We start from the raw sequence: 13,054 nt of genomic DNA, 5'->3' as shown, positions 1-13,054 counted from the left end.
TGATTCTGCAGTTTTCTTGTCCTTGAATAGATGTGTTTGGTGTATGGTCAGTACAAATTTCAAAAAGGGTAAGACTGACGTAGCAACACAAAACAGTTTAACATAGGTGTATAAATTTAAATTGTGTCAGTGGGGGAGTAAAGATGATTTTTCTTTTATGATAAAAAAAAAAAAGAATCACAGTTGTATGCACACCGTTGTTTTTTAAAAACATATGTTATGCCCGATGATTATTATGCAGAAAATAGAGAAATAAATAAAAACAACACATTTTTGTATGCTGTGATGGAACATTGCCTTCCATTAGACTACAACTACTACTACTACTACAACATGTACTACTATGGATTGCACTGTGTGTACGTACGATCAGAGTGGATTGCTCAATGTAGGCTCAGTTAGTGTGGTGCTAGATGGTGAAGACAATATGGGTGGTTGGCGGGTGCTCTCGTGTGGTTTGCTCCTTCCTTTCTATCAAACATCTATCGTCCTTATTTCTCCTTTTTATGTGTTTGTTACTCACTTGTAAAAACCTCTCATCTTCGGCTTTTGTATGAAGTTATTGTGTTGCAAGTGCTATAAAACTCGTACTAAAACTAAACGTCGAGGATTAGGGACAACCCTGTGATTCGATTCTCCAAAAAGCACTTTTATAGTATAACGAATTTCCTAGGCTCCTTTTTTGCCTGCACAATTTAAATGAGAAATCTTGCTTTGAAATATTTGAAGAGAAAAAGTATTTAACTTGGTGGTTGTCGGGTACTCTGGTGTGATTTGCTCCTTCTTTCCTTTCAAACATATATCTTACCTGTCCTTATTTTTTTTACACCCTTCCTCATTCTTTTCTTTTTGGTGTTAGTTTCTCTCTTTTAATTTTAACACTTCATATCTTTGACACTTATATGACCTTATTAATATTATGTTGCGAGACAGGACAAAAGGATATCTATAGAAGTAGAAATAGGACTAAGAAAGTGGCGTTGGTTGAAACACACCTTCAGAAAGTCCAGCGGAAACATCACAAGACAGTCACTGCAATGGAACCCTCATGGACACGTGGCAGGGGTAGGCCACGAGAGACATGGAGGAGATGTGTGGAAAGGGAAATGAGAGAGATGAAGCTCACTTGGAACGAGCTAGGAATAATGGCCCAGGATAGAGATAAATGGAAGGAGCTTGTATGTGGCCTATACGTACCCTGCCAGGGGTGAAAGGCATTGATGATGATGATGACATTGAGTTCATTATTGACTGCATAGAAACCCAAAATTATTTTGAAAAAGACAAAATTGATTAAGAATATATATTTTATGCAAAAAGGGCTAACTTTTTCTTTTAGAACAGGACTACTTTGATTTAAACACATACACCCACACAATCACAATCACAAACACACTCGAACACATACTTTGTGGCAAACACGCGCACGCCTTCTGGAATTCTTTTCTAGGAGTATACAATATACATAGTTACAAGAACAGATTAGTTTATGCAAATGCATGTACATGTAGGCCTATAATTTTGCTATAAAGACCAGATTAAATTATGTAGAACAGTACTGGGACTTCAGTTTGATGAAATTATAGTGAGAGGAAGTGCAAGAATGCAATTTGTAATGTATGAGTAATTGTAAGGGGAATCAACATGGTAACAATATAGGTAACAGTTTTTTCTATGTTGTCTACTTTAGGTCGTAATTATGTGTTTTTAAAATAGCATCTCAGGTTAACCTATATTTAAATATTATCATCGTCTATGGTGTCATCATGAAGAGAGAAAAAAACAAGATCTGTGAAATGTTGCAAAAAACACCTAAGTGAACGGGACATCGAGATTCCAAAGCCATGACATTCAACAGAAAAAGTGTTAAACGCTAACTAGGAGAAGAAATTAGATATTCAGAGTTCTAAATCATTAATTAAGATAATACGTTCATTTACCCAATCCAACAAGCCAAGCATGAGAACAAAAAATAGAATTTTTTCAGTCAAGAAAATTGTAACAAGCAAACATTTGATTTATGTTCAAAAGACCAAATAAATTGTTGCCTTTTTGCTTGATAAGTTACCAAATTAATATCAATTCTGGAATTTACATGCTAAAAAGTATTGTAATAATTTAATTTAGGCAACAAAAATGCCGAACCAACATAAGAACGACGCATCATTAAATTTCTTTACAGAAAATCCATAATTTAAAAAAACCAACCTGTTTACATTGACTACATAGGTTAAAGTCTCCGACTGACAATCTCATATGTCTTTTCATCTTTGGATTCACTCTTACATGAAGGGGCGAAAAAAAAACAACAACACACAAACAAGCTTAAAGAGAAGTGAATTTCTAGATCTAAGATCTTATCTAGATCTAGATCGATCAATGATTGATTTTTGATTTGATAACTGATGAAAGGGAAAGTAGACTTATGTTTAAATAATAATGTCTGAATTATTTGGAGCAAAACAGCTTCTAACCAAGGCATACTTCGACGAGGTTCCTTATGGAGAAAAAAAGGATGACAACTTTGGTACAACGACAGCAGAAGAAGCTCTAGCTGGCAAGGTAACCCCACATTACTAGGTTATTATGTCAATTAGGCCCCTGCATATTTAATTTACGAAGTGGCTAGCCGTACTTAAGTACAGCTAGACTGCCAGTCTAGCCATACTTACATCTAGGTTTGGCCCTATATCGACTCAAACCTGTTAAGTACACAGGTCTCATTAGATCTAGATCTAGTAATCTAGTAAATTATTCAGGTTCAAATACATGCATAGATGGCGTCAGAGGACAATTGTTAGATAATGTCAGAAGCTCAGTAAGAACGAAGGAAGGAAATACAGACTGGTTCAAAGTAAGATCTGGAGTACGACAGGGATGCGTTCTATCTCCCCTCATGTTTATTATGGACACAATAACGCAAGAAGCAAACCAAAGCCCAGAAAGCCTAAATGAATTTCTGTTCGCAGACGACCAATGTCTAATTCATCATGACCAACAAAGCCTCCAAAATCACACTACCAAACTCAACAACACCTGCGAAAAATTCAACATGAAAATAAGCACATCAAAAACAGAATTTATGAAAGTGAGCCAAAACCATAGTCCCCTGAACATCCATGTCAATACTAAACAACTGAAACAGATGAAAGAGTTTAAATATCTTGGCAGCACTTTTTCTGAAAACGGGTCCATAGACAGAGAAATAGAAATGCGAACTCAAAAAGCCAACGCTGTCACCTACCAGCTCGCACCCCTTCTATCTCATTCAAACATCTCCATGGACACAAAGAGACAGCTTATCACCTCAATATTCATACCAACATTATGTTATCAGTGCCAGACCTGGACCTTAAGCAAAACCCATGAAAGCAAAATCACCGCATGCGAAATGAAATGTCTCCGCAAAACCCTTAACATCACAAGACGAGACAGGCAGAGAAATGAAGAAGTAAGAGCAGTTATCGGCACTGAGTCCTGCCTGCGTTACATAGAAAGACAGAGGATAAAATGGTTTGGCCACCTGTTATGCATGTCACCTGACCAGCCAGCCTTGAGAGCCTACAACACCAAGCACTCAGGCTATAAAGGAAGAGGAAAACCACGCAAAAGGTGGATCGAGGGTGTCAGGAAAACCCTAAGAAAACATAACATCACAACTGAAAGAGCTGCGGAGCTGGCCTACCATAGAGAACTGCATCTCCCCTCGACGCTTAACGGCAACAGAGGATGAAAAAGTAAAAGTAAAGTAAAGTAAGTAAATGCATGCAAGTCAGTAAGGCACCTTTTGGTTTTGTCTGAAATGCAAATACTTTAGGCATTGCAAACTAAAAATTTCATTTACAATTCAGCCATCAATATTAAGTACGGCTAGCCTTACAGTCTAGCCGTCCTTAAGTACGGCTAGCCTGGCTGTCTACCCATACTTAAGTACGGATAGCCAAGAAGTCTAGCCGTACTTATCTTAGGCCCTATTAACATAAGAAAACAGGAGGTTTAAAATACATGCACTGTCATTAAGGCACCTGGTTTCGTCTCAAATACAAATACTTTAGGGGCTGCAAACTAAAAATTTATGTTTACAATTCAGTAGACCTATTTTTTTTTAATGGTCAGTCTTGCCATCATATTAAGAATAAGTATGGCTAGCCCAGCTGTCTAGCCGTACTTAGGTACGGCTAGTCTAGTCGTCATTAAGTACGGCTAGCCTCTTCCTTTAATTTATTTAATCATGTCTTGTATCTTGAGTCTGATTCGAATGCTAATTCAAATTGTATTGAAGTACGATGTGGCTAGCCGTACATTTGTACTTAAGTACGGCTAGCCTGAAAGTCTAGCCATACTTAGATCTAGGTTTGACCCTATCGACTCAAACCTGTTTAGTACACAGGTCTCATTAGATCTAGATCTAGTAATTATTCGTTTAAAATACAGGCAAACCACAGACAGTATGTATGCACATTTTGGTTTTGTCTGAAATACAAATACTTTAGGCATTGCAAACTAAAAATTTCACTTACAATTCAGCCATCAATAATAAGTACGGCTAGCCTGATTGTCTAGCCGTCCTTAAGTACGGCTAGCCTGCCAGTCTAGCCGTACTTATCTTAGGCCCTATTAACATTAGTATTAGAAAACAGGTCTCATTAGATAATTATTCAGGTTTAAAATACATGCACTGACTTTAAGGCACCTGGTTTCGTCTCAAATACAAGTACTTTAGGTACTGCTAACTAAAAATTTATTAACAATTCAGTAGGCCTATTTTTTTGTGTTTTTGTTTGTTTGGTCAGTCTCTCCATCATATTAAAAATAAGTATGGCTAGCCCAGCTGTCTAGCCGCACTTAATCAACCAGTCTATCTGTACTTAAGTACGGCTGGCCTAGCTGTCTAGCCGTCATTAAGTACGGCTAGCTTTTTCCATTGAAGTATTTGAAGTTATGATAAGCCAGACAAATTTCACAACATGTCTATATATCTTATTTGACAATGATTTCTGTGATGATCGAGAGTCTGTGACTATCTAAATGTTTGACACATTTCTATTAAAATTTGTAGCTTCGTATGCATGCATAGAGTCATAAAGCAGTATGTTCTGCTTCTTCACCATAGTAGAATCAGAGTGATAGAATGAAGTCTGTGAACATGTCGACAATCCTTTCCATAAATTGAAGCCTTGCCATTGCAACTCGCCAGCCTTTGCCAGATCTTCAGTTGTAACACAAAACTTTAAACAGCAGCCATGCCAGCCTTGATAGGAAATATGGTCGATGCCCCTTACAATGGATGATTTGTATTGCATAAAGCTGGGCACTTTTGCTGTGAAAAGGGTGTTAAATAATGAAAGGCACCTACAATAGTAGGATGTACTGTTCCTGGAATAGATTGATCAAGTGCTGTCAGATTACTTTTTAATTAAATGATAATGAGAACAATCCGTATTTGAAAGGACTTTATGATCAGTTTGTCCAGTAGTTTTTTAGTTTTAGTAAGTGTTTTACGGCACTTGCGACACAATAAGGTCATGTAAGTGCCAAAGATTAGCGGTGTTACAAGAGAGTAACAAACGCAAAAAAGAAGGAGGGGAGATAAGGATGTTTGATAAGAAAGAAGGAGCTAAACCACACCAGAGCACCCGCCAACCACCCACTCCAGTAGTGTGTGTATACAAACTTGATAGCTACCTGTCCAAGACAATCATCTTACGAACAACCACTTCCCACTTTCTCCCACGTCTTTTTTAAAATAATGGTGCTGCCAAAGGTGACAACCGTTGTCAAAAGCAGTCGAAACAGCTAAATTTTATCAATGGACAGTCCCAAAATTTTGTTCTCCATCTCTCATTGCCAGACGCGTTGCCATAAATTATATATCGGCACTACCACTGTGAGCCGAGTCATCATAATTCATTCACCTGTCTTTATTGTTACCCCCTCTTTCTAATGATCCTCCCACAGGCCAGAATGTTGTGGAAAGGAGGGGGGGGGGAGGGGGGTGGTATGAGGGGGGGGGGGAGGTTACTGGTTCTTCCCTCTGTTTACCTATGCTGAAGTTTGTTTTACAAATTGTGCCATGACACGGTGGAATCAAACGCTCGTTCACTTTTGGGCATATATGGAAATATTGGTATAATCTTAATCTTAGAATAAGCAGTAATTATATATTTCTCTTTGCTTTCCATGAAAAAAATAACTACCTATGTTGAATACAAGAAGAGATATATTTGCAATTGAAGGAGGTGGGGGTTGCCTTGTTTCAGCAGTAAAATTATTAGTGAGAAAATGGCTGCTAAAGTTTATTGACTTCTAAAGCTTGAGAGTCCCTGGAAATTTCTAATTTACAATTTTTGTGCCTCTAAGCAATGTTTAGCTCTAGCGGTAAAATCCACACAGAAATGTGTTTTAATTGGTACATTTAAAAAATGAGCGAAAAAACAAACATTTTGTAAAAATTGCCATACAGGCTAAAAAATGCAGATTTCTTCAATTTTATTATTTTGACAAGTGCCTGATTTCACCATGATGACTCACAATTTTCAGCTGCAGATGAGGGAGGCGTGTTAACTATAATAATTCATTAGCCCCTCCCACAAATGAACCACCCACTGACCTTACAGTAATCATAATATCGAGGGGAGATTTATAGTGGCCATTCTGTTTTTCTAGTTGTTAACAATGGACATCAACTGAACTTGTGACAGAAATGTTCTTATTCCCCTAGTGGTGGTGGCCTTTTTTTAGTTTTATCCCTTGCCTTTTAAAATTTTACTTCTTCACCCCCTCCACCACCCCATTTCCCTGGCATTTTTTTCAACCACTCAAACACCAACAGACCTGCATCGATGGAAACATATTGAGATATATAGCCTACATAGCTGACAAATGCTGAAACACTTATGAAGAGACAAACATAGACAAACACACACGGTTTGACACACAGCGATGGAAATACATAGATAGACAGAAAGAAAAAAAAACACACACAGAATCATATATGCACACAAACACACACACACACACACACAAGCGCGCATGCACGCACACACACACACACACGCACGCACACATGCACCAGCAGACACAGATCGACCGAGACAGGCACTGCTATGTAGACACACACGGACACACTCACACATACACACACACATATTATACACATATTATACACATATTATACACATACACAAACAACCCCAAAACTCACTTTTCTCCTTCACATTAGATGGTCGTTTTTGATCATTTTGACTCTATTTTTACCTCCTTGGGTCTGAGAGGTGATTGCGAGCAGCGTCACAGACCGATGATATAGTGAGCCAAAATGTTTGTAATAAAATCATTAGGGCTTGTGTAAAGGGCCAATTAACAAAAGGAATAAAATTTAGGTCTGGTGGAATATTTATGTTTCATTCTGTATTTTTACAGGTTGTTTGTTTGTTCTTTTCTGCTTTGTGGTGTGCACCTTGTCAGCATTTTATCCATATGCTTCGAGATGTCTTCGCAGAACTACGCCGCCGCAAAGAGCCAATAGAAATTGTGTTCATTAGCTTTGACAAGACGGAGAAAGACATGCTGGAATACTACAAGAATAGCCATGGAGAATGGCTGGCCCTTCAGTTTGGAGACAATTTTAAGGAGTAAGAACCAATGCCAATGTTTTATTTTTTGCTCAGTTTGTTGAAATGTGTTTAGCAAATTTTGATTGACTGTAAATGTTTTAGTCTGCATGATTTTTTAAAAACCTTTTCAAAATGTGCAGGGCTAGAGTGTCTCTTTTGCTCCAACTTTGACAACAAAACAAATGAACAATTTGTTTAAAATCAGACTCTTTCAATTACATAATGACAAAAACCCCCCAAATTTTACTACTAAATATAAAATATTTCAAAATCCACAACTGACGAAATTATAATTAAAGTGGTTTTGGACAGTACCCTATTCATTGTGTTTATTTTATAGTATCATAAATATGGTTGTTAACAATGGACATCAACATGTGTTACTGGAATATATGGATATCAAATCAATTAAAGACACTTAAAGACGGTTGAGATAAAATGGAAAACTAGGTACTAGTACCTATTCAATTCTAGAAAAGATTCCAATTAAAATTTTGATATTCTTTGGGAAGATTAGAGACTACTCCTATCACTACTTGTCATCGCAGACAGTTACTTAATTGGCCTTTTCAAACTTCCCTAGGTTTTAATCACATGAATAAAATTCATACAGTGTTTCACATTAATTAATTTAAAACGTTAATTATTTTCTATGTAATGATATAACTGATAAAACATTAATGTTTGTCCAACTTGTTCTCGTAAAATAAGTAATTTATGTTTCAACATTGTTATGTTTCAGACTTCTTGCTGAAAAGTATTCCATAAGTGTTATTCCAAAGCTTGTGGTGATTCAGCCAAATGGAAATGTGATCTCAAGCAAAGGGAGAAAGGAAGTTCAGGACAAAGGAATTGTTTGCATGCGAGGCTGGCACTCAACTTTGTTACGTCCCGTGGAGCCCAAAGAAGAGCAAAATGGGGACGATGCCGCAATTTCTTGATCAGTTTGGGTCACCGATTATTTTGGTAGCCCTATTGAGAACAGTGAACTTTCAACCAAAAATAGAATTAATGCAAGTGTGCATATTTTAAAATTTAGACTCGAATCTGAACCATGTGTCCTTAGTGTTCAGAGCTGACCACACTAACACTTCACTGAAGACATCCCTAATCTCCAAGCAAACCCCTTTATCATGATAAATCACAATTTGTATAGTACAATACACTCAGAGAAAACAATTATAAATGTGTAGATCTAAGTCTGATTGTCTTGCTTTTTAAAGGTTCTTAGAATAACCATGTTGCGTAACTGTCTATCATCTGTGTGATCTCTGTCTCTATCGATCTGTCTATCTATGTGTAAAACCCTATACTATACTATCTATCTATCTATCTATCTATCTATCTATCTATCTATCTATCTATCTATCTAACTATCTATCTACCCATCTACCTATCTATCGATCTATTGATCTATTGATCTGTTGAACCATTTTGTGTGTCTTTCCTTCTGAGTGTTTTTAATGTTATGTAGGGATCCCTTGTTGGTCCCAAATCGATTTTTGTATAGTACAATACACTCAAAGAAAACAATTATGTGTATCTAAGTCTGGTTATCTTGCTTTTTAAGGGATTTTAGAACAACCATGTTGCGTAACTGTGTGATGAGCGACCGTTGTATAAAAACAAACTGAAAGTGATTAATAAAGCTACTATGATCCAATTAAATGAATTATGAAATATTCTATCCATCTGTCTGTCTATCTGCCTGTCTATCTGTTTGTCTCTGTCTATCATCTGTGTGATCTGTCTCTATCGATCTGTGTATCTCTATCTATCTATCTATCTATCTATCTATCTATCTATCTATCTATTGATCTATTGAACCATTTTGTGTGTCTTTTCATCTGAGTGTTTTTAATGTAGGGATCCCTTGTTGGTCCCAAATCGACAAGAGTAGGCTTCGGCCGCCACCCGGGCAAAATTAAAAATTTCCGCCGTGTTTAATGAATGTGTTCCGTGCGCTCATATGACTTTATGCAGTTGTGAGCGCCGTAAAACACTTACCGTACCTAAAAATAAAAAAAATCTAGTATTATTATAATATATTTTGAACCTTTCTCAAAAGGTGAGCATGGCTGGAAACTAGCCTTTTAATTCCCTCCATCCATTACAATAGTTCTTTTTCTATTACTTACTTTACTTTACTTTTTTTTTTTCTTCCGCTTGTACCCTGGGGTGTCGCGGGGAGACACAGGTGTCTGTCTGCAGCAAGTCGTGTGGCCTGTAGGAGGGACATCTCATGATCTTTAAGGGTTTCTGCCACAGATTCACTCCATCGTCGCCTTGGTCTTCCTCTGGCTCTTCATCCAGAATATTTAATGTTGTATGCTCTCAGAGCTGGATGATTTGAGGGCATCCGCGTGAGGTGTCCGAACCACTTGACCTGTTGTTTTTCAATGTGTGGTAGGACTGGTGTTGCTCCCACGGTGTCCCTTATGACTTCATTTTTAATTTTGTCTCTTCTTGTTTTGTTGACCGCTCTTCTTAAGCATTTCATCTCGCATGTGACCAGTTTCCTGTCTAGGGCTTTTGTTAGAGTCCATGTCTGGCACTGATATGTGAGCGTTGGAAGGAAAATGGCGTTGATGAACTTCGCCTTGGTGCTCATGGGGATATTGGGATGTTTCAGGAGAGGGCCCAGTTGGTAGCTGACTGCGTTGGCTCTCTGGCATCTAGTCTCTATCTCTCGATCTAATTTTCCATTTTCTGTGAAAATGCTGCCCAAGTATTTGAATTCTCTGCTTTGTTTTAGTTGGGATCCATTGATGTTGATATCCACTTTACCTGGTCTCCTGCTAATTGTCATGACTTCGGTCTTGCTTATACTGATCTTCATGTCATATTTTTCGCAGCTCGCATTTAGTTGGTTTATATGCTCCTGTAGCTGAGTCTTGTTGTTAATCATTGCCAGGTCATCTGCAAACATGAGTTCGTTGAGTGCCTCTGGGTCTGGATTGGCCTCTTTTGTTATCTGGTCCATGTAGATCACGAAGAGCAGAGGGGAGAGATTGCAGCCCTGTCTCACTCCGGATGTTACTGGAAACCAGTCCGATGTTCCACTGGTAGTTCGGACAGCGCTTCTGCTGTTGGCATAGATAGCCCTAGATGTTAAAGTCTAGTTGTCCCTTGATGTCGTACTGCTCTAAGATCTTCCATAGCTTGTTTCTATTTACTCGATCAAAGGCTTTTTCTTGATCCACAAATACGAGGTGGAGATCTTTGTCGTATTCCAAAGCCCTCTCACACAGTTGTCGGAGTGCGAAGATTGCATCAGTGCACCCTCTTCCTTTTCTAAAGCCAAATTGGGCGTCACTGAGAAGATGTTCGGTTTTTGCGCGAGTACGTCGCTCTAGGATTTTTGCATACATTTTCCCCACATGGCTGAGAAGAGATATGCCTCTATAGATGTTGCAGTCTTTCTTGCTGCCCTTTTTCTTGCATATTGGCACCACTATTGCATTTTGCCAGTCTGCTGGCACTTTTCTTTCTTTCCATGCTTTTTGGGAGATGATTGTAAGCCAATGTATTCCGGTTTCGCCGCATGCAAGGATGGCTTCGGTTGTGATGCCATCGTCTCCAGCTGCCTTGTTCTTTGGACTAGTTTTCAGTGCTTCTCTCACTTCACTCTCCAGGATGGTAGGTTCTGAGTGCTCAGGGTAGTTGGCGGTGAATGGGCACTGTGTGTTTTGTGCCTGTACTCCTGATGGGTTTAGTAGTTCTTGAAAATATTCTTCCCATCTTTTTATTATTTCTTTCTCTTCGTGCAGAGCTTCTCCATTAGTATCGTTGATGACAGTCGTGGGTACATAGGGTTCGTCTCTCGTTCTCATTGTCTTGACCTTCTCGTAGAACTCTCTTGGTGAGGTCTTGCAGGTTTCACTTAGTTTTTCGCCATACTGGGTCCATGACTTTTCTTTTGATGTTATAACGACTTTCTTACTGTGTCTTCTTGCAAGTCTATATTTAATGTAGTCCTCTTCGTTTTTTGACTTGACCCATATATTATACAGTCTCTTTTTTTCCTTGATAGCATCTTTAACCTCTTCGTTCCACCAGGCTGATGCTTTTCTGTGTTTTCCTCTTGTTTTCTTGGAACCACAGACTTCTTTCATTGTGTCCAGGAGAGTTGTTTTGAAGGTATCCCAAGCTTCCTCTACGGTTAGTATTGTAGAGTTGATAGAGCCTAGTTTTTCATTTAACGTGCTTCTGATCTGAGCCTGCACCTGATCATCTCCAAGTTTATGCATATTTAGTCTCTCTTGCTGTCTTTTATGTTTTTTTGGTTTTCTTTCTTTCTTGGTGGTCAACGTTGTGATGATTGGCGTGTGGTCTGTGTCCAGGCCTGCATTGGGGATGGCTCTTGAGTCTGTGATTGTGATCCGCATTCGTGTTATCGTTAATATGAAGTCGATCTGTGATGAGACCATGATGTTGTTCCATCTGTACCAGGTGTAGATCTGAGAGGCTCTGTGCTGGAAGAGGGTGTTGGTGATGAATAAGTCGTGCTCTGCACACAGTTTCAGTACATGGTTGCCGTTATAATTGCATGGTGTTCTGTGGTCACTGTGTGGACCCAGGTGTTTTGTCCACGGTGTTCTTCTCTCTCCGACTCTTCCGTTGAAGTCTCCCATTACATAAAGGTCTTTCTCGTCTGGGATGTTGCTAATTAAGTCCGAGAGTTGTTCGAAGAAAGAGTCCTTTTCTTCGTCTGAGTAGGAGTCATTACACGGTGCATACACCTGGATGTAGTTTGTGGTCTTTTTGCCCTCTCTAATGCTGATTTTGATGAGTCTTTCAGAAATGAAGTCCGTATTCAATATTTCCTTTGCTTTGTCAGGGTGTACGATGAAACCCACACCGTGTTCAGCTCTTTGTTCTTTTCTTACCCCACTCCAAATGAGGACAAAGTTAGAGTGGATATCTTTTGTGCCTGTCCCTTTTTTCCTGATGTCTGTAATGCCCATGATGGAGATCTTGTTCTGGGTCATGAACTCCACTATCTCAGGTTCTTTATTTGTCAAGCTGCAAATGTTCCAGGTCCCTATTTTTTCATTTTTTCTTGATCGTTGTCCATTTTTCTCGCCAGGTCGTTTTCCATTTTGATCAGTCCGTTTGTGTCTCCTTATGTTTTCTTGAGCAATGTTTATATCCACTGCCGGCCTGCTAAGCCAGTCGCAGTTTCACCAGAGCCCCGTTGGCCAGCAACGTTTCGGGGTGACCCGGGTCGGCCTTCACGGCTAGCGTAACGCCTCAGTGACATAAAGTCACACCGTACTTCACCCAGACCCAGCTATCCCCTACTTTGTCCTGTTTCCATCTCCCACGGCGTGGACGAGGGGTTGGACTTCGAGAGTAAGTAAAGTAAGTTGTTTAATACGGTACGAAATTCCTACACGAATGGATTTCAAATCCCGATTTTTTGCCTCTATATTCTA

At 38.9% G+C, this 13,054-nt stretch overlaps 1 protein-coding gene across 1 annotated transcript; it reads left to right on the top strand.

The window, feature by feature from the left end:
- Positions 1 to 1,997: 1,997 nt before the first annotated feature.
- Positions 1,998 to 9,279, top strand: LOC101846404 (nucleoredoxin-like protein 2). Its single transcript, XM_005091388.3, has 3 exons — positions 1,998 to 2,562; positions 7,423 to 7,634; positions 8,359 to 9,279. The coding sequence occupies exons 1-3, from the start codon at positions 2,440 to 2,442 to the stop codon at positions 8,555 to 8,557; spliced, it is 534 nt and encodes a 177-aa protein (XP_005091445.1). The 5' UTR covers positions 1,998 to 2,439; the 3' UTR covers positions 8,558 to 9,279.
- Positions 9,280 to 13,054: the final 3,775 nt, after the last annotated feature.

This window comes from Aplysia californica, unplaced genomic scaffold (genome assembly GCF_000002075.1).
Source record: "Aplysia californica isolate F4 #8 unplaced genomic scaffold, AplCal3.0 scaffold00029, whole genome shotgun sequence".
Lineage (NCBI taxonomy): Eukaryota > Metazoa > Mollusca > Gastropoda > Aplysiida > Aplysiidae > Aplysia > Aplysia californica.
This window is presented reverse-complemented; position numbering and strand designations above follow the sequence as displayed.

Coding starts and splice junctions, on each gene's coding strand:
- LOC101846404 (XM_005091388.3), top strand. CDS start 2,440: ATGTCTGAATTATTTGGAGCAAAACAGCTTCTAACCAAGGCATACTTC. Junction 2,563..7,422: donor AAGAAGCTCTAGCTGGCAAG/GTAACCCCACAT, acceptor GTATTTTTACAG/GTTGTTTGTTTGTTCTTTTC. Junction 7,635..8,358: donor TTTGGAGACAATTTTAAGGA/GTAAGAACCAAT, acceptor GTTATGTTTCAG/ACTTCTTGCTGAAAAGTATT.